The sequence below is a fragment of the Spea bombifrons genome, chromosome 3 (assembly GCF_027358695.1).
Source record: "Spea bombifrons isolate aSpeBom1 chromosome 3, aSpeBom1.2.pri, whole genome shotgun sequence".
Taxonomy (NCBI): Eukaryota; Metazoa; Chordata; class Amphibia; order Anura; family Pelobatidae; genus Spea; species Spea bombifrons.
The window spans coordinates 14,441,793-14,464,959 of record NC_071089.1 but is presented as its reverse complement, the minus strand read 5'-3'; the positions used below and the strand labels follow the sequence as shown (position 1 = coordinate 14,464,959).

The following is a 23,167-nucleotide window of genomic DNA, read 5'->3' as shown; positions in this document are numbered from 1 at the left end:
TTATTTTTTTAACATTTTATTAGAAATAATTTAATAATTTATCATTATCATCTTATCATCATTTCAACATATAGTAATCTATTTTTTAGTATTTTTAGAAATAATTTAATAATTTTAAATATGAATTTAAATATTAAATTCTATCATTATAAAAACATGAATTTAAATAATAAAAATCATAAGTTTATAAAATCTTAAAATATGTCTCTCTATATTCACATCTTATTAAATACTATTTGCTATCTCTATCTTATAGTACTAACCCATTCTGGGTTTACAATACCACCCTTTCTTTTTCCACTTTATGTGGATTTTTTACTTATATTTCCCTGTACATACCGTCCCCGTTTTTTTCCCTACATATTGTGCGGATCTGCATAGACATCATGATCCCTGATATGTCTCCTTTTCTCCCCCCATAAAATATTTACGAAACGAGCATTATGATTAAAATAACGATGATCGGTAACTCTCCACACTAAGAAAGCAAGAAGATGCATATTCATCCAGCGGGAGGAGTTACGGATAGACACGCAAGACAAAGCGTCCAAGCAGCCTAGCAACGACGGAGGTAACGTAATGACGACACACCCGAAGATGGAATTAAACACAATGTCCCGGATGCCTAGTAACGACGGAGGGAGCGGAATGACGATACACCCGGAAGCGAGGACGACGGCATAAACAGAATGAAATATAACATCTCGGCTGCCTAGCAACGACGGAAGGAACGTGATGACAACACACCCGGAAATGAAGACGACGGACGGAATGGACAGAACGGAACATGGATTTAATGTATAAATAGACGCTCATTTTCACGAACTCTCATTGCGGATATAACCTTTTATTGTTCTCCTGAGGAAGCCGAAAGGCGAAACGCGTTGAGGACCATTCAAAGGATTTCTCATTTGTACCCGTGGACTTTATACCGAAGTGCCTGATTTTATCGACTATCCTGTAAGTGCAATCCAACTTTTCTTAAACCATTATAAGAAAATACTGCACCATTGGTTTTTTCTCTCTTTTATTTGGATGTTTTAGAAATATGAAGAAATAAAAGCAACATTTTATTCTGAAGAGCCTGTTTACCTTCTACGTTCTGTGAGTGCATTCACAACACTTACATATAATTTTTTGGTATCATACATTATTACACTATTATTATTTTTCTTTTTTCCCACATGTACATGCGCCCCTATGTTTGAATTGTCTTCTGTTGAACACTGAGAGGAGTGTTATCTTGGGCCGCGGCAGTACTGTGAGGAAGAATATATATATATTTTTATATTTTTATCTCTATTCACTTACCTGGTGTTTATTCCTTCTTTCATTCTTTTGGTTTCACATTTTTCCTCTTCAATATAAACACCAGAAAAAGACCATTTATGGCTTTTTCCAGTAATCTCTACTCTAATATAAGAGATATGAGAACACAAAAACTTAATAATATTTTTTCACAAACTAGTGATGATAGTCATCCTTCACTTGAATTATTTGAGAAATTAGAAAAACTAGCTGAAAAAGAATTAAAAAAATGGTGGGAAGTCACATTCCTAGAACACTATATTGCACATAAATTAATTCCTAGAGGCCTTAGAATACAAAAATACCCAGCATTTGGGGAAGATAATATACCATTCATGACCAAATGGAACAACATCTTAGACCATTGTTCATTTGAATTAATGGAATTATTGATAGATTTTCAACGAGAAAGTTTAAAAGATATAGAAGAAAACATTCAACAAACAGAAAAATTGATTAGTCAAAATTTCGATATAGGAGAGATTAAACGAAAAAATGAGAACATACAAGAAAGAATACAGAAACAGGAGTTGTTGATAATAGAGGCAAAAAGCAAAAAATTACAGAGGGACAAAAGAGACCATCAAGGAGATATCCACAAAAGATATAGAGCAAGAGAGTTCAATACACAATACAAACCCAGATATACTCAATATGATAATAGACAAAACGAGAATAGATATAATACCTATAGACAGAAACCCACTTTTACTAACAGGGTTCCCCATTCCACAGAAACTAGACGTCCTATAGAGAGACATAGAGAGAATATCAGAAATTTTTCTAATGACAGATATAAAAGGAGAGAAGAAAACTCCAGATATTTCTCACCTAGACCTATCTCATCCACATGGAAGGATAAAGATAGTAATCAACCACATTCATCTAATGAATTTAAAAAATCTTTTTTAGACAGGGAGCAATCCCGAAGAACCAGACATTTAGAAACAGATCAGCCTCTCCATTCAATACTTCAGGACAGCGAGAGGAATCCATTCCAAACAGATTCACCAGTCAAAAAAAGAAAAGCCACCAGATATTTAGAGGATCACGAGGACAGGGAAATAAATTAACCCCCAAAAACGAACATAAAAAGAATGAAATAGTTAACTTATCTAAACACGAATTAAGCCAAACAGAACTATCCCTTTTAAACAAAGGCCTCAAATTCGCACCGAATAGAGGGCCTAACAGCTTTCAGCTGTTTATAGATGCTCAGAAGTTTCTGAGAAAACTTACAATCAAAAGATTCTTTTTAAAAAATGAGAACATTAACAACACAAAACCCCAAGATGGAGATCTCTTTATACATACACCTTTTAAACCCAGGTCTAAATTCTTCCCCCTACAGGACAAAGGTGTCCATATTGAGGTATTTACAGATATGCTGCTCAAAGAATTTAATGAAATAGAACAAAAAAATAAGAGACAATACAATTTAACAAAAATAGAACAGGAAAGCCTCAGGGCATTGAAAAATAATAAACAAATAGTAATCAAAGCAGCTGACAAAGGAGGGGCCACAGTTATAATGGATAGGGTATACTATTTAAATGAATCTTTACACATTCTAAATGATGAAAACACCTATAAAAAACTATATGCCAATCCCACAGGAATATACCAAGATGAATTGAGAAGGCTATTACAAGAAGGACATGACAATAAAGTGTTAAATAAAAATGAATTTAATTTTCTAGATATCAAACATCCAAAAATACCCATATTCTATTTCTTACCGAAAATACATAAAGACATAAAAAATCCCCCTGGACGTCCGATTATAAGCGGAATAGATTCATTAACTAATAACGTATCACAATACGTAGACTTTTTTCTCCAGAAGTATGTCATCAAAAGCCCTTCGTACACGAAAGATACTACACATATATTAAAAATTCTGGGAGATATTGCTTGGTCGGAGGATTATATATGGGCAACAGTTGATGTCACCTCTTTGTATACAGTCATTCCTCACGAACTAGGTATTGAAACCATTAGAAACACATTAAATTCAGATACCAACATGGATACACTACAGAGTAAATTTATCACTGACTGTATACATTTCATTTTAACACATAATTATTTTTCTTTCAATGACACTTTTTATTTACAGACATGCGGTACTGCCATGGGAACCAGATTCGCGCCGAGCTATGCCAATCTCTACGTAGCAGATTGGGAAGCGAATCACATCTTCAATAACAATCCGTTCGGCGCGAGTCTGGTTCTCTGGCAAAGATACATTGACGACATACTCATAATATGGCAAGGAAATATTGAAAACCTAAACGACTTTATAACATACATTAACCATAATAAGTATAATCTCAAATTCACATCATGTATAAACAAACAACAAATAGATTTTCTAGATCTCACTTTATTTATTAAGGACAACAAAATAAACACTAAGACTTTCTTCAAGCCTACAGACGGCAATAGTTTTATCGATTTTTCGAGTCGCCATCATCCAAGCTGGCTCAGAAACATACCAAAGGGTCAAATTACCAGAATACGTAGGAATTGTACTAATGAAGATGATTTTATATCTCAAAGCCATCTCCTACTAAATAAATTTAAGGAAAGAAATTATCCAAAAGACCTCCTAGTAGAAAGCCTACATACAGTACAAAAAAGGGGAAGAGAAGACCTTATAAATCACAATAAAAAACAAATAAACAAAGACGGCTATGATTTTTCTTTTTTAACCCAATATAACGATAGAGCTCCTCTAATCAAAAAAGCCCTTAACAGGTGTTGGCCTATCTTGAAAGAAGATGATATACTACAGGGTCATTTACCAGATAGACCAAAAGTTATTTATAAAAAATTAGCTAATTTAAAAACTATATTGGCCCCAAGCGCACTACCTAGTATAGATAAAAAGAAAGACCATCATCACTTTCTCACAGAAAAATCTCCTGGTTTTCATAGATGCGGTAGATGTAAAGTGTGTGGAACTTGCAACATTCAATCAAAGAAAATTACTAGCTTCAAATGCAACAACACAGGGAAAGAATACCAAATAAAAGATTTTATTCATTGTAACACCAAAAATGTCATATACTTATTGGAATGTAAATGTGGCCAACAGTATATTGGCCGCACCTCAAGAGAACTCAAAGTCAGAATTTTAGAACATCTGGGGGGAATACGGAACTATAACACGAAACATAGTGTACCTCGGCACTGTAATACATGTGAAATGTTCTCATTACGAGACTTCAAAATATTAGGCATAGATCTGGTTAGAACACACTGGAGAGGAGGTGATATAAATTCGGCTCTGTCCAAAAAAGAGACAGAGTGGATTTTTAAATTTCAGACATACAAAAGAGGTGGCCTAAATACTGATTTGGATATACATACTTTTATAGATTAATTTATTAATATACTGATCTGGACATCCATTAATATATATATATATATATTATATATATTTTCTATTTATTTATTTATTTCTATACCATTATCTTATCATAATATAGTAATTTATTTTTTTAACATTTTATTAGAAATAATTTAATAATTTATCATTATCATCTTATCATCATTTCAACATATAGTAATCTATTTTTTAGTATTTTTAGAAATAATTTAATAATTTTAAATATGAATTTAAATATTAAATTCTATCATTATAAAAACATGAATTTAAATAATAAAAATCATAAGTTTATAAAATCTTAAAATATGTCTCTCTATATTCACATCTTATTAAATACTATTTGCTATCTCTATCTTATAGTACTAACCCATTCTGGGTTTACAATACCACCCTTTCTTTTTCCACTTTATGTGGATTTTTTACTTATATTTCCCTGTACATACCGTCCCCGTTTTTTTCCCTACATATTGTGCGGATCTGCATAGACATCATGATCCCTGATATGTCTCCTTTTCTCCCCCCATAAAATATTTACGAAACGAGCATTATGATTAAAATAACGATGATCGGTAACTCTCCACACTAAGAAAGCAAGAAGATGCATATTCATCCAGCGGGAGGAGTTACGGATAGACACGCAAGACAAAGCGTCCAAGCAGCCTAGCAACGACGGAGGTAACGTAATGACGACACACCCGAAGATGGAATTAAACACAATGTCCCGGATGCCTAGTAACGACGGAGGGAGCGGAATGACGATACACCCGGAAGCGAGGACGACGGCATAAACAGAATGAAATATAACATCTCGGCTGCCTAGCAACGACGGAAGGAACGTGATGACAACACACCCGGAAATGAAGACGACGGACGGAATGGACAGAACGGAACATGGATTTAATGTATAAATAGACGCTCATTTTCACGAACTCTCATTGCGGATATAACCTTTTATTGTTCTCCTGAGGAAGCCGAAAGGCGAAACGCGTTGAGGACCATTCAAAGGATTTCTCATTTGTACCCGTGGACTTTATACCGAAGTGCCTGATTTTATCGACTATCCTGTAAGTGCAATCCAACTTTTCTTAAACCATTATAAGAAAATACTGCACCATTGGTTTTTTCTCTCTTTTATTTGGATGTTTTAGAAATATGAAGAAATAAAAGCAACATTTTATTCTGAAGAGCCTGTTTACCTTCTACGTTCTGTGAGTGCATTCACAACACTTACATATAATTTTTTGGTATCATACATTATTACACTATTATTATTTTTCTTTTTTCCCACATGTACATGCGCCCCTATGTTTGAATTGTCTTCTGTTGAACACTGAGAGGAGTGTTATCTTGGGCCGCGGCAGTACTGTGAGGAAGAATATATATATATTTTTATATTTTTATCTCTATTCACTTACCTGGTGTTTATTCCTTCTTTCATTCTTTTGGTTTCACATTTTTCCTCTTCAATATAAACACCAGAAAAAGACCATTTATGGCTTTTTCCAGTAATCTCTACTCTAATATAAGAGATATGAGAACACAAAAACTTAATAATATTTTTTCACAAACTAGTGATGATAGTCATCCTTCACTTGAATTATTTGAGAAATTAGAAAAACTAGCTGAAAAAGAATTAAAAAAATGGTGGGAAGTCACATTCCTAGAACACTATATTGCACATAAATTAATTCCTAGAGGCCTTAGAATACAAAAATACCCAGCATTTGGGGAAGATAATATACCATTCATGACCAAATGGAACAACATCTTAGACCATTGTTCATTTGAATTAATGGAATTATTGATAGATTTTCAACGAGAAAGTTTAAAAGATATAGAAGAAAACATTCAACAAACAGAAAAATTGATTAGTCAAAATTTCGATATAGGAGAGATTAAACGAAAAAATGAGAACATACAAGAAAGAATACAGAAACAGGAGTTGTTGATAATAGAGGCAAAAAGCAAAAAATTACAGAGGGACAAAAGAGACCATCAAGGAGATATCCACAAAAGATATAGAGCAAGAGAGTTCAATACACAATACAAACCCAGATATACTCAATATGATAATAGACAAAACGAGAATAGATATAATACCTATAGACAGAAACCCACTTTTACTAACAGGGTTCCCCATTCCACAGAAACTAGACGTCCTATAGAGAGACATAGAGAGAATATCAGAAATTTTTCTAATGACAGATATAAAAGGAGAGAAGAAAACTCCAGATATTTCTCACCTAGACCTATCTCATCCACATGGAAGGATAAAGATAGTAATCAACCACATTCATCTAATGAATTTAAAAAATCTTTTTTAGACAGGGAGCAATCCCGAAGAACCAGACATTTAGAAACAGATCAGCCTCTCCATTCAATACTTCAGGACAGCGAGAGGAATCCATTCCAAACAGATTCACCAGTCAAAAAAAGAAAAGCCACCAGATATTTAGAGGATCACGAGGACAGGGAAATAAATTAACCCCCAAAAACGAACATAAAAAGAATGAAATAGTTAACTTATCTAAACACGAATTAAGCCAAACAGAACTATCCCTTTTAAACAAAGGCCTCAAATTCGCACCGAATAGAGGGCCTAACAGCTTTCAGCTGTTTATAGATGCTCAGAAGTTTCTGAGAAAACTTACAATCAAAAGATTCTTTTTAAAAAATGAGAACATTAACAACACAAAACCCCAAGATGGAGATCTCTTTATACATACACCTTTTAAACCCAGGTCTAAATTCTTCCCCCTACAGGACAAAGGTGTCCATATTGAGGTATTTACAGATATGCTGCTCAAAGAATTTAATGAAATAGAACAAAAAAATAAGAGACAATACAATTTAACAAAAATAGAACAGGAAAGCCTCAGGGCATTGAAAAATAATAAACAAATAGTAATCAAAGCAGCTGACAAAGGAGGGGCCACAGTTATAATGGATAGGGTATACTATTTAAATGAATCTTTACACATTCTAAATGATGAAAACACCTATAAAAAACTATATGCCAATCCCACAGGAATATACCAAGATGAATTGAGAAGGCTATTACAAGAAGGACATGACAATAAAGTGTTAAATAAAAATGAATTTAATTTTCTAGATATCAAACATCCAAAAATACCCATATTCTATTTCTTACCGAAAATACATAAAGACATAAAAAATCCCCCTGGACGTCCGATTATAAGCGGAATAGATTCATTAACTAATAACGTATCACAATACGTAGACTTTTTTCTCCAGAAGTATGTCATCAAAAGCCCTTCGTACACGAAAGATACTACACATATATTAAAAATTCTGGGAGATATTGCTTGGTCGGAGGATTATATATGGGCAACAGTTGATGTCACCTCTTTGTATACAGTCATTCCTCACGAACTAGGTATTGAAACCATTAGAAACACATTAAATTCAGATACCAACATGGATACACTACAGAGTAAATTTATCACTGACTGTATACATTTCATTTTAACACATAATTATTTTTCTTTCAATGACACTTTTTATTTACAGACATGCGGTACTGCCATGGGAACCAGATTCGCGCCGAGCTATGCCAATCTCTACGTAGCAGATTGGGAAGCGAATCACATCTTCAATAACAATCCGTTCGGCGCGAGTCTGGTTCTCTGGCAAAGATACATTGACGACATACTCATAATATGGCAAGGAAATATTGAAAACCTAAACGACTTTATAACATACATTAACCATAATAAGTATAATCTCAAATTCACATCATGTATAAACAAACAACAAATAGATTTTCTAGATCTCACTTTATTTATTAAGGACAACAAAATAAACACTAAGACTTTCTTCAAGCCTACAGACGGCAATAGTTTTATCGATTTTTCGAGTCGCCATCATCCAAGCTGGCTCAGAAACATACCAAAGGGTCAAATTACCAGAATACGTAGGAATTGTACTAATGAAGATGATTTTATATCTCAAAGCCATCTCCTACTAAATAAATTTAAGGAAAGAAATTATCCAAAAGACCTCCTAGTAGAAAGCCTACATACAGTACAAAAAAGGGGAAGAGAAGACCTTATAAATCACAATAAAAAACAAATAAACAAAGACGGCTATGATTTTTCTTTTTTAACCCAATATAACGATAGAGCTCCTCTAATCAAAAAAGCCCTTAACAGGTGTTGGCCTATCTTGAAAGAAGATGATATACTACAGGGTCATTTACCAGATAGACCAAAAGTTATTTATAAAAAATTAGCTAATTTAAAAACTATATTGGCCCCAAGCGCACTACCTAGTATAGATAAAAAGAAAGACCATCATCACTTTCTCACAGAAAAATCTCCTGGTTTTCATAGATGCGGTAGATGTAAAGTGTGTGGAACTTGCAACATTCAATCAAAGAAAATTACTAGCTTCAAATGCAACAACACAGGGAAAGAATACCAAATAAAAGATTTTATTCATTGTAACACCAAAAATGTCATATACTTATTGGAATGTAAATGTGGCCAACAGTATATTGGCCGCACCTCAAGAGAACTCAAAGTCAGAATTTTAGAACATCTGGGGGGAATACGGAACTATAACACGAAACATAGTGTACCTCGGCACTGTAATACATGTGAAATGTTCTCATTACGAGACTTCAAAATATTAGGCATAGATCTGGTTAGAACACACTGGAGAGGAGGTGATATAAATTCGGCTCTATCCAAAAAAGAGACAGAGTGGATTTTTAAATTTCAGACATACAAAAGAGGTGGCCTAAATACTGATTTGGATATACATACTTTTATAGATTAATTTATTAATATACTGATCTGGACATCCATTAATATATATATATATATATTATATATATTTTCTATTTATTTATTTATTTCTATACCATTATCTTATCATAATATAGTAATTTATTTTTTTAACATTTTATTAGAAATAATTTAATAATTTATCATTATCATCTTATCATCATTTCAACATATAGTAATCTATTTTTTAGTATTTTTAGAAATAATTTAATAATTTTAAATATGAATTTAAATATTAAATTCTATCATTATAAAAACATGAATTTAAATAATAAAAATCATAAGTTTATAAAATCTTAAAATATGTCTCTCTATATTCACATCTTATTAAATACTATTTGCTATCTCTATCTTATAGTACTAACCCATTCTGGGTTTACAATACCACCCTTTCTTTTTCCACTTTATGTGGATTTTTTACTTATATTTCCCTGTACATACCGTCCCCGTTTTTTTCCCTACATATTGTGCGGATCTGCATAGACATCATGATCCCTGATATGTCTCCTTTTCTCCCCCCATAAAATATTTACGAAACGAGCATTATGATTAAAATAACGATGATCGGTAACTCTCCACACTAAGAAAGCAAGAAGATGCATATTCATCCAGCGGGAGGAGTTACGGATAGACACGCAAGACAAAGCGTCCAAGCAGCCTAGCAACGACGGAGGTAACGTAATGACGACACACCCGAAGATGGAATTAAACACAATGTCCCGGATGCCTAGTAACGACGGAGGGAGCGGAATGACGATACACCCGGAAGCGAGGACGACGGCATAAACAGAATGAAATATAACATCTCGGCTGCCTAGCAACGACGGAAGGAACGTGATGACAACACACCCGGAAATGAAGACGACGGACGGAATGGACAGAACGGAACATGGATTTAATGTATAAATAGACGCTCATTTTCACGAACTCTCATTGCGGATATAACCTTTTATTGTTCTCCTGAGGAAGCCGAAAGGCGAAACGCGTTGAGGACCATTCAAAGGATTTCTCATTTGTACCCGTGGACTTTATACCGAAGTGCCTGATTTTATCGACTATCCTGTAAGTGCAATCCAACTTTTCTTAAACCATTATAAGAAAATACTGCACCATTGGTTTTTTCTCTCTTTTATTTGGATGTTTTAGAAATATGAAGAAATAAAAGCAACATTTTATTCTGAAGAGCCTGTTTACCTTCTACGTTCTGTGAGTGCATTCACAACACTTACATATAATTTTTTGGTATCATACATTATTACACTATTATTATTTTTCTTTTTTCCCACATGTACATGCGCCCCTATGTTTGAATTGTCTTCTGTTGAACACTGAGAGGAGTGTTATCTTGGGCCGCGGCAGTACTGTGAGGAAGAATATATATATATTTTTATATTTTTATCTCTATTCACTTACCTGGTGTTTATTCCTTCTTTCATTAATCTGGAGTCTAACACAGAGAGATCCCAGGTATGTACATATCTATCTTTTTTTATGCATTGTTTACCTGTAAAGAGAAAAGAAAGAATAAAAGACACAGCAGCTCCAGACTCTGCGCTCCTTTATTCGGATCAGTTTGGGGTGCTTAAAACCCCCTGGAAATCTGTGTGGATCTCTTGCAGTGCAAACAACTGAGGACAGAGAAACAATGCAAATGCATAGGGGAGATTCTGATGAATCCTTTTCATGCAGTTGCATTGGAAGAAAGATCATTCTTACAAAGTGCATATGATGGCTGTAGTGTCCCTTTAAGGCAGAATAACTTTTAGTCCAATCACAACCCTCATAACCTACAACCTAAGCCTTAATATTTTAAGTTTCTTTGAGTGGTAAACGCATTTGATTGATGATGACTGCTTTACACGCTTTCTCTTATAGCAATGCCTTTCTCCAATCTCCATTTCCAAACCTTTCAGCCGGCCAGTTGTTTGATAGATGTTCCACACTTGCAGTCAGGTGTAAGCCTTCTGTTTGCTGATGTAACGGCGGGCAGCTGCCAGTCCACATCTGGCATAATGAGATTTCCCATAACTGTATCTCCATTCTTCATTGTCACCTGTACAATCTCCTGCACTAAACCCTATCCTATTCTTCATCCTGTCTAATAAGGCCATAAATCACTCACACCCAAATTACCATCCTTTCATTGGGGGCCTTTTAATATAAATTTATTTCAAGCCATTAAATTGTTTTAATTCCCAAGGTCAGTTAAATGTTTGTGACAAGGTTATACTAGAAGACTAGCAGGGGTAAGCATTAGTTTTTAAATTGTTTTATAGACATCTGCCTTCTTTATTTCCAGAATATTTTTTTTAGAAATACTTGCCATGTGTCTAAGAGCCTCGCCACTGTTTACATCTAAAGTCCATTATATGAAATAATTCCTAAATGTCCCTCTTTTAGGAGGAACAGTTGCTACTTGAGACCTAAATCTCTTTAGGTCCTTCTTTTCTTCCCTGATGTTCCTTTTCTCTAGGCCCTCAGAATGCTGGTGGGTGCGACCATGTGTTCAAAGACCATAACAGTCCCAATAATATATATCTATATATAAAAAGCAGAAAATAAATATAAAAAATAAGAGCAATACATTAAAAAAAACCAAAATGTTAAAAATAACAAAATGCTTTATTTGTTCCTCATTACTCATTAAATAGAGTCATTTTAAATAACAGTACCACTTGGGGGGGGGCTGCTTACAGCCAATTTCAGCCAATGTCAGTCTTGCTTGTATTCCATTGGCTACCTTTTGTTCAAATCAGAGCCGTACCTAGTGCTCTTGGGGAGTGGGGCAAATTCGGTGGTCCTGCCCCCATGGTGAGGTTATATCCACCATGTCCCTCACCTTGCAGCACCCCGAACTTCTTGCTCATGGAAGTTATGGTCCTGGTTATAATGCTGGAAAAATCTGGGTAGATGTCTTGATAATAGCAAAATATTCTAAGAAAGATTGTAAATGAAACCATAAGCTATAATTCATAATATTTATCACCACTGAGCATCAATAATTGATGCGCTTAGTTTATGACTTAATAATAGTATTTTTTTTCTAGGTCGTGGCAACCAGACTTCAGCATTTAGAAAGTAGAATAATAAATTAGAAGTACCACGGTACTAACAAAAACGTTCATAAGTTATACATATTATTGCAGACATATTAATAACAACATCACCAATATTCATAAAATATATTAGTTATAACTGTATTTGCTACATTAATTGTAGAATACATTGTAGAATGTAGACCCAACTCTTTAAATCTGTTATAGTCAGTTGCCGGTTGTGAATAACCAGCGTAAAGATAAGCACCAAACCAATCAGTGGCGTTTCTGTGGACGTGAACGGCATGTGCATACAGAGTGAACGGATTGACTCCCTATTGCTTTCTTTTCGCAAGGATACAGAGATATAAGACATTTTACAATTAATAAAATAAATGTAACAAGTACAAAACATAACCATCGGATTGCTGATGGGGTAAGTATGGGGGGGATATACCCTAAGGGTCCCTAGATATGACTTGCAGTGGTTGCTGCTGGAAGCCTAGCCCTGCTAGAAAGCAGTTTGTCCAGAGAGGGCCAACAAAGTGTTTGACATTGATATATATATAATAATAATAAGTTACAGTATGCTGTTATCGTATAACCGTACGTCACTATAATGGACCCTTGAAACTGCTGCCCTGGGGCTCTACATGTTGAATGTGCTTGGTATTGGCAACTACTGTTTGTGTAGACTTAGTGATCTACATTAACAGTGGGAGGATGAACCTGGAAGTTAAAAACTTACTTTTTGGAGAACTTATTTTAATAGTGCTATGAACATTCTAAAATGGATGTATTTTAAAATGTGTGTAGGTGGCACCATTGCTGACATGATCTTGGTTCTGAACACTATCATTTTGCTTAGCGTAGAAAAGTATTTTAGATTGTTTTAATTCTTGCAAATTACTTGCCAGCAGAACACTGGAAGCATCTAAACAGTAAGTAATTGCTTATGATAATGAGTGCAAACTAATTTACTGGGGTATGTTAATATTCACTCCACACTTTTAAAAGGACGACTGTTCCCAGAATACAACCATCTTATTTAAATTCAGTCTTTAAATTGCATTGTTACAACAAAGAGAACAATTATACAACAAATTCCTTGGAAGTAAAACCGTATTAAAGGAAATAGAAATCTATATTGTGGCTGCTTCATATTAATAGCATAAGGCAATGGGAAAAAGGATGGCATTAACTGTGTAAGTACCAGTGAGGACCATAGGCATTGTATATGTTTCAATGGTTCTTCTCCCTTTTACTGAAGCTCATTGGAGCTATTATACAACCTACCATATATACAATAAAATACAGTAAAAACAATAAAAAAGCACGAGTATAACACAGGCTCTCGGGGTAATACTTAGAACAGTGCTCAGTAATACAAAATGTTAATTATTTACTTAATTGGTGATCAAAGAGTGCCTGGCACTCCGGCGCAGTGAAGACCCCCAAGCATTGAGACTAATACATCTGGTCTATGGTTTTATGCTGTTAAAATGTTACAATTCTATTCTCTCTCTGATAATACCCATGATAAAACCACTGCATGAGTCTGTATTTCTATACTATTATCTTGTTTTTCGTAATGATTTGCATGAACGTAGGATTTTGTGAACGTGCTGAGTTAGTTTGGGATTCACAGTAGCATTTACACTTTTCGCTAATGGAAATTCTACATTAACTAAAAATCTCTAAAGTATATTTTTTTTCTTGTCAGATGAATCTTCTTTGCTAAAATACTCTGTTTCATCACGAGAAAATATAACCATAATATAATTGAAATCACTAAATTTCACAAATAAATTTTAATTAAAAAATGAAAATTTGAATAATTCTTGAAGTACTTAAATTTGCATTCTAAATAATGCAAATGTTCTGAAACTGTAATTAGGCATTTCTGCCATATAGAAAAGTCATAAAAATTAAGACAATATTAATGCAAACATGATGTAATAGTTAAGTTGCCTTATATGTATCTGCACTCCTGCACCCAATACAACATATGTTAACATGTCATTAAATGACCAAAGCTATGTCTTCTTTCCCTCTCAAATGAACACCAGAGAAGTTGAGGTTAAACAGGGCAGCTCGAAGGCTTGTGTTGACGAAGCTCGGGTCTGATGTTTCAGAACAGAGGGGAAATTATAACAGATGTTCCGCTACGATATGGGATTCACCCCTCACTAGGAACAAATGTTCTCACTTTTCAATTTTCACCGAATACGCTAGACAAATTAATGTATGCTGCAAGTGCTGTCACTTGTATTACGAGCCATTGTAGAGTTCATATTGGTAGATGGAGATATAGAGAACTGCTAAAATGTGCAAGATACATAAAACTTGTGTTAATGTGCCAAAAAAACAATAAAAACATCCCCGAATGTTCTTGACAAATAATTATTTTAGCCTCCGATATCTAATATGACAAAACATCATTACAGACTTGAAGGTTTGTCTTATTTTTATTATGTTGGAATTGTTAAATGCCTAGCATTATATTATAAAAAAATGCATAACATTATATTTAATAATGTAGATGTCATCCATGCATCAGCATTCCATTCTGTTTCTTATAGTTACTTCAAGAAATTGCTGTCACACGTCTGGTCACTGCTTTGTTCCAATCAATTTCTAGAACTGAGCTGTCAGGTTTAAAGCAAAACCATGTTGTAGACATGACATCCTGTTGATCACCGTACAGCTGCTGTTCTACATATAATATATATCACTTCAAACTAAATAACAAAAAGAAACGAGGAACGTTAAAAACAAGGAGGAGGACATTTTGTATCTTTACCGGGAAATCGCTTATTTGTATTAATTCAATAAAAATGGCAAAATCCTTCCCAAATAATTGCTTGAATGGACTCATACAAAATCTCCTCGAATTATTTAAGGTTTTTTTTAAATAGGAACAGAATATAATTTTTTGGGTTATTCTTGGGCAAAGGTTGGCCATTAGGGAATAGATCCTGTCAACTGTAGCACATTAAATAATATGAATAATGGGTTTTCAGGGCAAAGAATATACTTTTAAGCAAACATATTTTCAACATGCTCAACTTAGGAGGAATACTAGTCATATAGATGATGCAGATATGTGTTGTGTACAGTAAAAAATTCTGAGAACAAAAACCTCTTTGTTCTTGATATGCCCAATTCTAGCTTCAGGTTTTATTTTCTGCTCCATAGATTTCTCAGAGAATACCTAAAATTACTTTAAACTATAAAGTTTATCTACAAAGTCCTAAACTACTTAGAAATCACAAGTTCTAATCCTGAATACATTTGGGTTAAATGTTTCATATAAGTTGAAAGAAGTCAAAAACAGGACACCTAATTGCCTGTTTTCTCCTAAATTGCATCGCTACTGTTTCTCTGAGTGTTTTAACTTTCAAGTGGTGCAGAAACACACATAGAACAATGTTCCTAATGCCAAGTAAATGAGAAAGCTGTCTACCTTTTATATGCTAGACCACAGTATGAAATCAGTTGTCACTTAATCATGGAATAATAAATGTCTACCCTCTACTGCTGAAGCAATCAGCATGTGAATGTCAGAGAAGGCAGCAGAGGCGATGGCGAAAAAAAAAAATACAGACTGCGGAAAGTGTTCACTACACAAGTAATCAAGAAAAATGGGAACAATGTTAATTTTCTGTTTACGAAACGAGCCGCTGTAATGCAAGACCACTGCTGATGAATGTTTGAGTTGTGCAAGCGAGACGAGACACCCGGTAGTAGAGGCACCTACAAAAAAAAGGAAGAGGGAAGATAGCAGCTAAAGTCATCTGTTCATGCAGAGATTGTAATGCAGCAAACCCACAAGTTCATTGTACAGTTTGGGAGAAAAGAAGAAACGCAGCAAGATGTCTAATGCTAATTTCGCATTTTTTGGTCGTTCGCTTGCTGCTGAGAATACCAATGACTTCCAATTAGAGCCGGTGGTTGTTTAGTCGTACAGTTCTATTCTTCTACATTCTAAGAGTCTTTATATCACTGTAGAAACTTTATTCAATTAGAAGCACACTAATATAAACCGTTTTTACTAAGCCTATAGTAAATCAGTAATGTAAATATCTGTATTTAAAAAAAATCTTGTAGCCACTGACATTAAGATCATCATTACAGCCCATCTAGCCCATTTTCCCTGATGTAAAACATAGTCCTTAGCCTCGTCGTAGATTAAGGATAGCTTTATTATCGAATAATGTAAAATATAATAATATTATTAATCGGATCATGTAGATCATGGACAAAGAATTTAGATTGTGTAGACTTGAAATATAAATTACATGTTGTATAAATGTGTAGGCTATACAGATACAATGTAAAAAGGAGGTTGCCAATGCATAATATGAGAAACATGATATTGTGAAATGAAGCTACATTTTTGGGATTCTTTTGGAGACACTGACAATTGTAAAGTTAGAGCTGCCTTATGGAAATTGTGATCCTTTGTGTGGTCGTTAGATGTCATGATGACGCATGATGCAACTGTATTTTTGTTGAAGGAGGAGAAAGGCCACCATCTAGCAAGGTTAAGGAGTTGGCATCAATTTGTTCTAATAAACAGAGACATTTGATGACGGTTAAGTGGCATTTGGCAGTCTAGCCTGCCCATTTGTGTGCCTACTCTATCTGCGTACGATGAAAAAGTAACATACGGGGCTATTCGCTTATCTCAAAAATGTTCTGGTATGATTGGCACTCAGTGTAAGGCACATACAAACAAACAGATAAGTGATCATTAAAGATACAATGCACTTTGTATCTGTTATTTGTCAGTGTGATGTGTTTCTGCCTTAAATGGTGTTTTTATGAGAGATGCGCAGACAGGAATATGCCGTCTTTATTGAGTGAAACGGCATTCCCTTATACTGGTCCTAATAATTGTATACAAGACATGTTTTAGCAGATTGATTGAACAATCAGGAAAACAGCATTTTTTTATATTATGGCACAGGCAACTTAAGCAATGAGAGTATGTTAAGATGAGCACAAATGGCATCACATCATTACAGATATTGAAAAATCTGACATCTCTATCGACAATTCCATTTCTTCTTTTTTTCATGTTTCAAAAAGTGATTTGTATTCCAATTTAAATGCTTTAAAAGTGGCACGAGCTATTATTTTTATTATTCTAGTCTAAGGACTACTACATGTGCTGCGATTTGTTTGCATTTATTTCTTACAGTTACAATAATATAATTGCAATAGAAATATAGAAATTACATTATTATTTTATTTATTTTATATTGTATTACTTTATCATTTATTCTTAGTATTGTTTATTTTTAGCATTGATATCATTAGACAGTATTATTATTTTATCAACCTCTATAGGAAGGTTGATGGAAATCTGTGAATTATAAAGTCCGGTGCTTGTTGCGGATATAAGAAAATTCTTGTTTTGAGCTATCGACATTTTGTCTTTTTAATTTTAATAGCGATCTTCATTTAATCAATAGCTTTTTCATCTGTCGGTGAGGGAGCATTTGAACACAATGTAGTCCTTGGCATTAGTCATTTAATATTTTCGCTCTTCTATTTACAACAGTAACGTTTGAAGCATGCCATTGCCAGCATATTTCCTGGGTGTATGATGAGAAATGGATCAATGATATAATTAATCAGTGATCAGTTAATTGAATGTCATTTCACAGTGCACTATTCTGGGATGACAGATCTTAGGCTTCAATGAAAACTAAATGGGCTGGATGTTTAATTAATAACATTTTAGGCATTTTTACATAGGGACCTCTGCGTTGGCCCGCTTTACAATGCAAAAGAATGTACGAGTATGTTTGGAAACATTCATTCCTTTTTTTTTTTTATCTAGATGGATATAAACCTGAGCTTAGTCTTTGCAAGGTTAAAAGTATTTCCAGTTCGCTGAACAATGCGAGATGGTATTTTTCTTAAAAGGAAATTGTATAATAGAAAAGGATAACTCTTGCTCAAGATATTGTTTTAGCACCGAAATATGCATTTTAAAATGATGAGATCGAAATAAATTAGCCCCGTGGATTCTTTTTTTTACATCAATCATTTGGTCTTTAGTATTAAAATTGAATTAGAATATGTTTTATAAATGTTTCTTATTCCTTGATTAAATATATAAAGGAATGAAACAAAATCTATATAGTTGATATATGCTGAGCTTGTTTAATATAAGTGTCTTAGACTATTCCATACAATAGTTTTAAATGCAGATCAATCAAACGGGTGACTGTGTTGATTGTTAGGATTGTATCAGGAATGCCTATTACTTATGAACTATGAAAGTGATGTATTATGGCATTCGGAAGATGCAATTGTTTGGATTGTGTCTACATCTGATTTTTTTGGATATGTTTTAAATTGCTTTTATTTTGTAGGTTGAAGTAATACGGTATATAGAGGGAGACATGAAAGTTTAGTGCTTGTCTCATTTGTTTAATGTTCCAGGTAATCAAACTTGCAGTCTTTTGATGTGGAAACCTTATTTCCCCCCTAGTAAACTCAACCCAATTGAATAGATTGATAAGGTTGGGTATTTGAGGGACTTGGTAGCAAGGAGACTTTGTTTAGGACAGCCTTGCCGGATATAGATGTGACTAAAGTTTACCATAAGAATGAAGTTGTCAGCACACAAGGTTCCAAAGCCACATTCCAAAGATATTCCTGACACCTCTGGTGTTGATGTTTACCATCCTGGAAATGGTTCTTCAGCCACTTAAGGCTCTGGCAATCCACCAAACCATTAAAGAACCCTGGGTTTCTAAATATTTAGTGACGTATGTTAAAATACATTTATACTGGATCTCACTTTTTAGCTCAAGAAACAACTTTGGGAGTCCGTGAAGCAGCATTTACCTTCAGCCGCCCCCTCCTCCTCTGTACTGCTTTAAAAGGCCCTTTAAGACACCGAGCGCCTGGATATGACGCCTTATCCCTGTGCTCCGTCTTAAAGGAGCACAGCATCTTCTAATCTAGACTATACAGCTGTACTGAGTCGGCACAGCCTCCACAGTGAAAATGGGCCGGTTGAGGTGATCAACGATCTTACCTGTAACCGAGCCATTGAGCAGTGAGATACTGGGGGGGGGGGCTGATCGATAGTAAGCTATAGTCCATAGATCATAGTAGAGAATGTGTATACAGAATTCAAGATATCATCAAAGTGAGTTTATAGGTTTTTACTTCACTGAGGGGGTGGTAGATAATTTGAACAACTTCCTAGCAGGAGTGGTAGAGGCTAATACAGTGAGGGAAAATAAACATGTATGGGATAGGCATATGGCTATCCTGCAACTAAGACGAGACCAGGCACTGATTAAGGTCTTTACATCTGGAATAACGGGCCAACCGGATGGGTGGAATGGGTTTTATCTGTTGTTGAACTCTATTTTTCCTTGTTTCTATCGATAGGGCTGTTACTTTGCTACATCAAACCATGGCATAGTACCTATTGTACCTCAAACGTTGTTAGTATTTGCAAAGATGAAAACACAACAGAACATTATATTGGCCTTTTCAAGAGTGTTTGGTATATTTTTACAAATGCAATGGAATGGATAGTGTCAGTGATATATTTGCTTTCTCTATTCATGCACATCAAAGAAATTGAAAAAATAGCTCAACAAAAGTTGTTGTGATGGTTTCCTACATATGTAGGAAAGCATAAAGCAACCATTATTATATATTTTATCTTAAATATATTTATATAGCTACTGTTGACAAATTTGTCATCTATCCTGAATCAAAAATATTGGGGGGGGGGGAACTCATTTTAATGGCCTTATAAAAAAAATTGTTTAGGCACTTCAAGAGTTAAAGCAATAATAAAAACATACGCTATGTAATTATATGGGTTATAAATTTAGAAAAAAAGGTTCTACAAGAAGGAGTAAAATAGATGAGAAGCAATGAGAAAGGAGCATTCACCATGAAAATTCTGAATTTGTTGATTCATGAACATAAAATTATATTGCCAGAAATTATTGCTGCGTCTTCCATAGATATAATTCATGTATTTGTTAGTGATATGCTTCTGACTCTTACACTGGTAATCATTTTGATCCTATATTAAAGTTCCAGTTAGGTATTTAATATGTTATCGTTGTGCTGAGCTAGAGAGTTCATTCTAGCATATCAACAGAAAAATAAATACATGCGCCATCTCACCCTAAATTAACCTTGAACTAAACGTAAAGAATGAACGAAAAGAAGCAGCGAAAGAATAGCAAGCTGTGGGAGTTCTTTGCCTTTTTAAAAGTCTTCTATATCTTTGGTTTGTTTATTATTAATTATTAGGTTTTTATAAGTTTTCTAATTATTATATGTTGAGTAAAATATGATTCTTCTTTATAAAGGTAGATTGTGCTTATTTTGTAAGCTCACAAGAGCAGGATCCTCTTCTCTTTCTATAATAGTACGTCTGCATGTATTTGTGATATATGTTCTTATAAGAGGTGAAAAGTGAAACCATTAATGGAACACTCTAGTTGAACTGGCACTCAAAATGCTTTATGTGTCATTTGGTTGGAGTAGCACTACAAATACATAGATGTATATCTGGGGGGTGTGGCTTTGTGAAGGGGTTGGGCTAGCAATATGTAAGGGTGGGGCTAAACCCAAACTACCTATAGTGGGTGGTAGTCGGTATGGAGTTGGCTGGCCAGATAACATCCCTCTACCCTAAGACCTGGGGGAACAGGGCTTCACCCGGAGACTCTGTGCCAAACCCAGAATCATGCCAAGCACACATGCAGGTTTTTGGGTTTTTTATTAATAGGACTTAGTTAAGTGAAGCTCTGATTCAATTTGATCCCCCAAAAGCCCCAGCTGAACATGATGGGACAAATGTCATCACTCTTATATTGGTAACATTTATAGAGAAAAATATTGTCTAATGCTGTGTATAGATATATGGTTTGCGAGGAGTTATGGATTTACAAACTACTTATGGTCATTAAATAATGGAAATTGATACAACTGAGGGCTTTAACTAAAATATTTACAAATAATTGTTAAGTATCAGTGTGAATTTCACTAATGTCTTTGTTAACACGCGACCTGTAAAGCAACAACGCAAAGTAAATCAATAAAATACTGACAGGTTACTGGAAACAGAGAGCTCACAATACATCGTGCCATTCTTTTACAGAAAATGTGAGAATAAGGTTTGCTAATTATTTGTTAAAAAAACAGTCTATGGATTTGTAGGGCAGACTAAAGTATATTAGAGAATAAAGTAAGGGCAAATTGATTGGTGCTGCTTTTAGTGCATCTGTTTTCTTTTTTAATCTGCTGATGAAGACTAGGCATCATTAATGAAATAATACGTTGGTCTGGAACTTGCATTTCTACAAATAAGTGTATGATTTTTCTAAGCAAGAAACATGTATTCCAGAGATTAATTTTCTTTTTTCCCCCTCTCTTTACAGCTGGCACAACATATATTTTTACCAAAGGAGGCGGACAGATTACCTACACTTGGCCCCCTAATGACCGGCCCAGCACCCGTGCCGACAGACTCGCTATAGGATTTAGCACGGTTCAAAAAGAAGCTGTTTTGGTGCGAGTGGACAGCTCTAGTGGACTTGGTGACTATTTAGAGCTACATATTGTAAGTAATGAATATTCATTGTTTAATCGCACTCTGCATCAAGTGTGTAGAACTTGATTTACAAATATCATGTTCCTGACAATGTTCAAGTATTTCTCCAATTATCATCTAATGTGCAATATATTGAGTATCACTAAGCAAGACCAAAAACACTACTGCATAATGCATACTTCACAAAATCTTCTAAAAGAGGTACACTGGGATGGGTAGGATCAAGGCTTTATAAAGACATTAATATAATAGTCATAGTTATTTATATAATTATAACTATACCCACCAAACACTCCTATTGAGGATAAATATAAGGGGTGATGGATTTGGGTCCCATGACAGTACCGTCTCTCCAGATGGAGGACTCTTAGGCGATATGCACATTGTACTCCTGATGTTTAGTTCCCTAAAAAGAAGGATTTCTCCCTGAGCAATGTTTTCATGACAGCAAGCACAACATTTGATTGTGTATTTAATTTGGGGTACTTTAGCGGGCAGATGCAGTCATTCTTACACATATTTAGTTTTTTTTGTTTGTTTGTACAGATTGGGTATTGTCATCAAAACCAATATAAAAGATCGATACCTTATGATGCAATTGTGATATATTTTATAATGCCAGCATAGATATGCATAGCTTTTATGCTTCTATCATTCTATGGGTTTGTTGGTCTTCTAAAATGTATCACTTGTTAGAACTCTTTTCTGTACTGAACAAAGATATACGGCCAGCTGCATAGTGGACATCTTATTTATGGATATTTATGGAGTAGTGACAGGGTCTAAACATCTAAAAAGTCAAAAATGTATCTGAATTCTAGTTAAATACCTTGAATGACATTAAACCCACTCTCAGGAAAGAAAGCATATTGTTTCATTTCAGTTTTAGTATTCAGTTGTGCTTTCACAACTTTTGATGAATGTATTCATAGGGCTGTTTGACTGATAACCCATGTGCGTCCGTGCATGCAGCATGTGCAGGGTGAGTTCCTCGGGTACACGTGCTTTT

The 23,167-nt window shown here is 34.5% G+C and overlaps 1 protein-coding gene across 6 annotated transcripts in view; it reads left to right on the top strand.

Moving 5' to 3' along the window:
• Window positions 1–23,167, top strand: part of NRXN1 (neurexin 1) — a 632,749-nt gene that overhangs the window by 475,173 nt on the left and 134,409 nt on the right. For all 6 annotated transcript variants that reach the window (XM_053459665.1, XM_053459664.1, XM_053459667.1 and 3 more), the window contains one exon: window positions 21,986–22,167. In XM_053459665.1, the coding sequence (XP_053315640.1) occupies window positions 21,986–22,167 (182 nt within the window). The remainder of the gene's footprint in view (window positions 1–21,985; window positions 22,168–23,167) is intronic.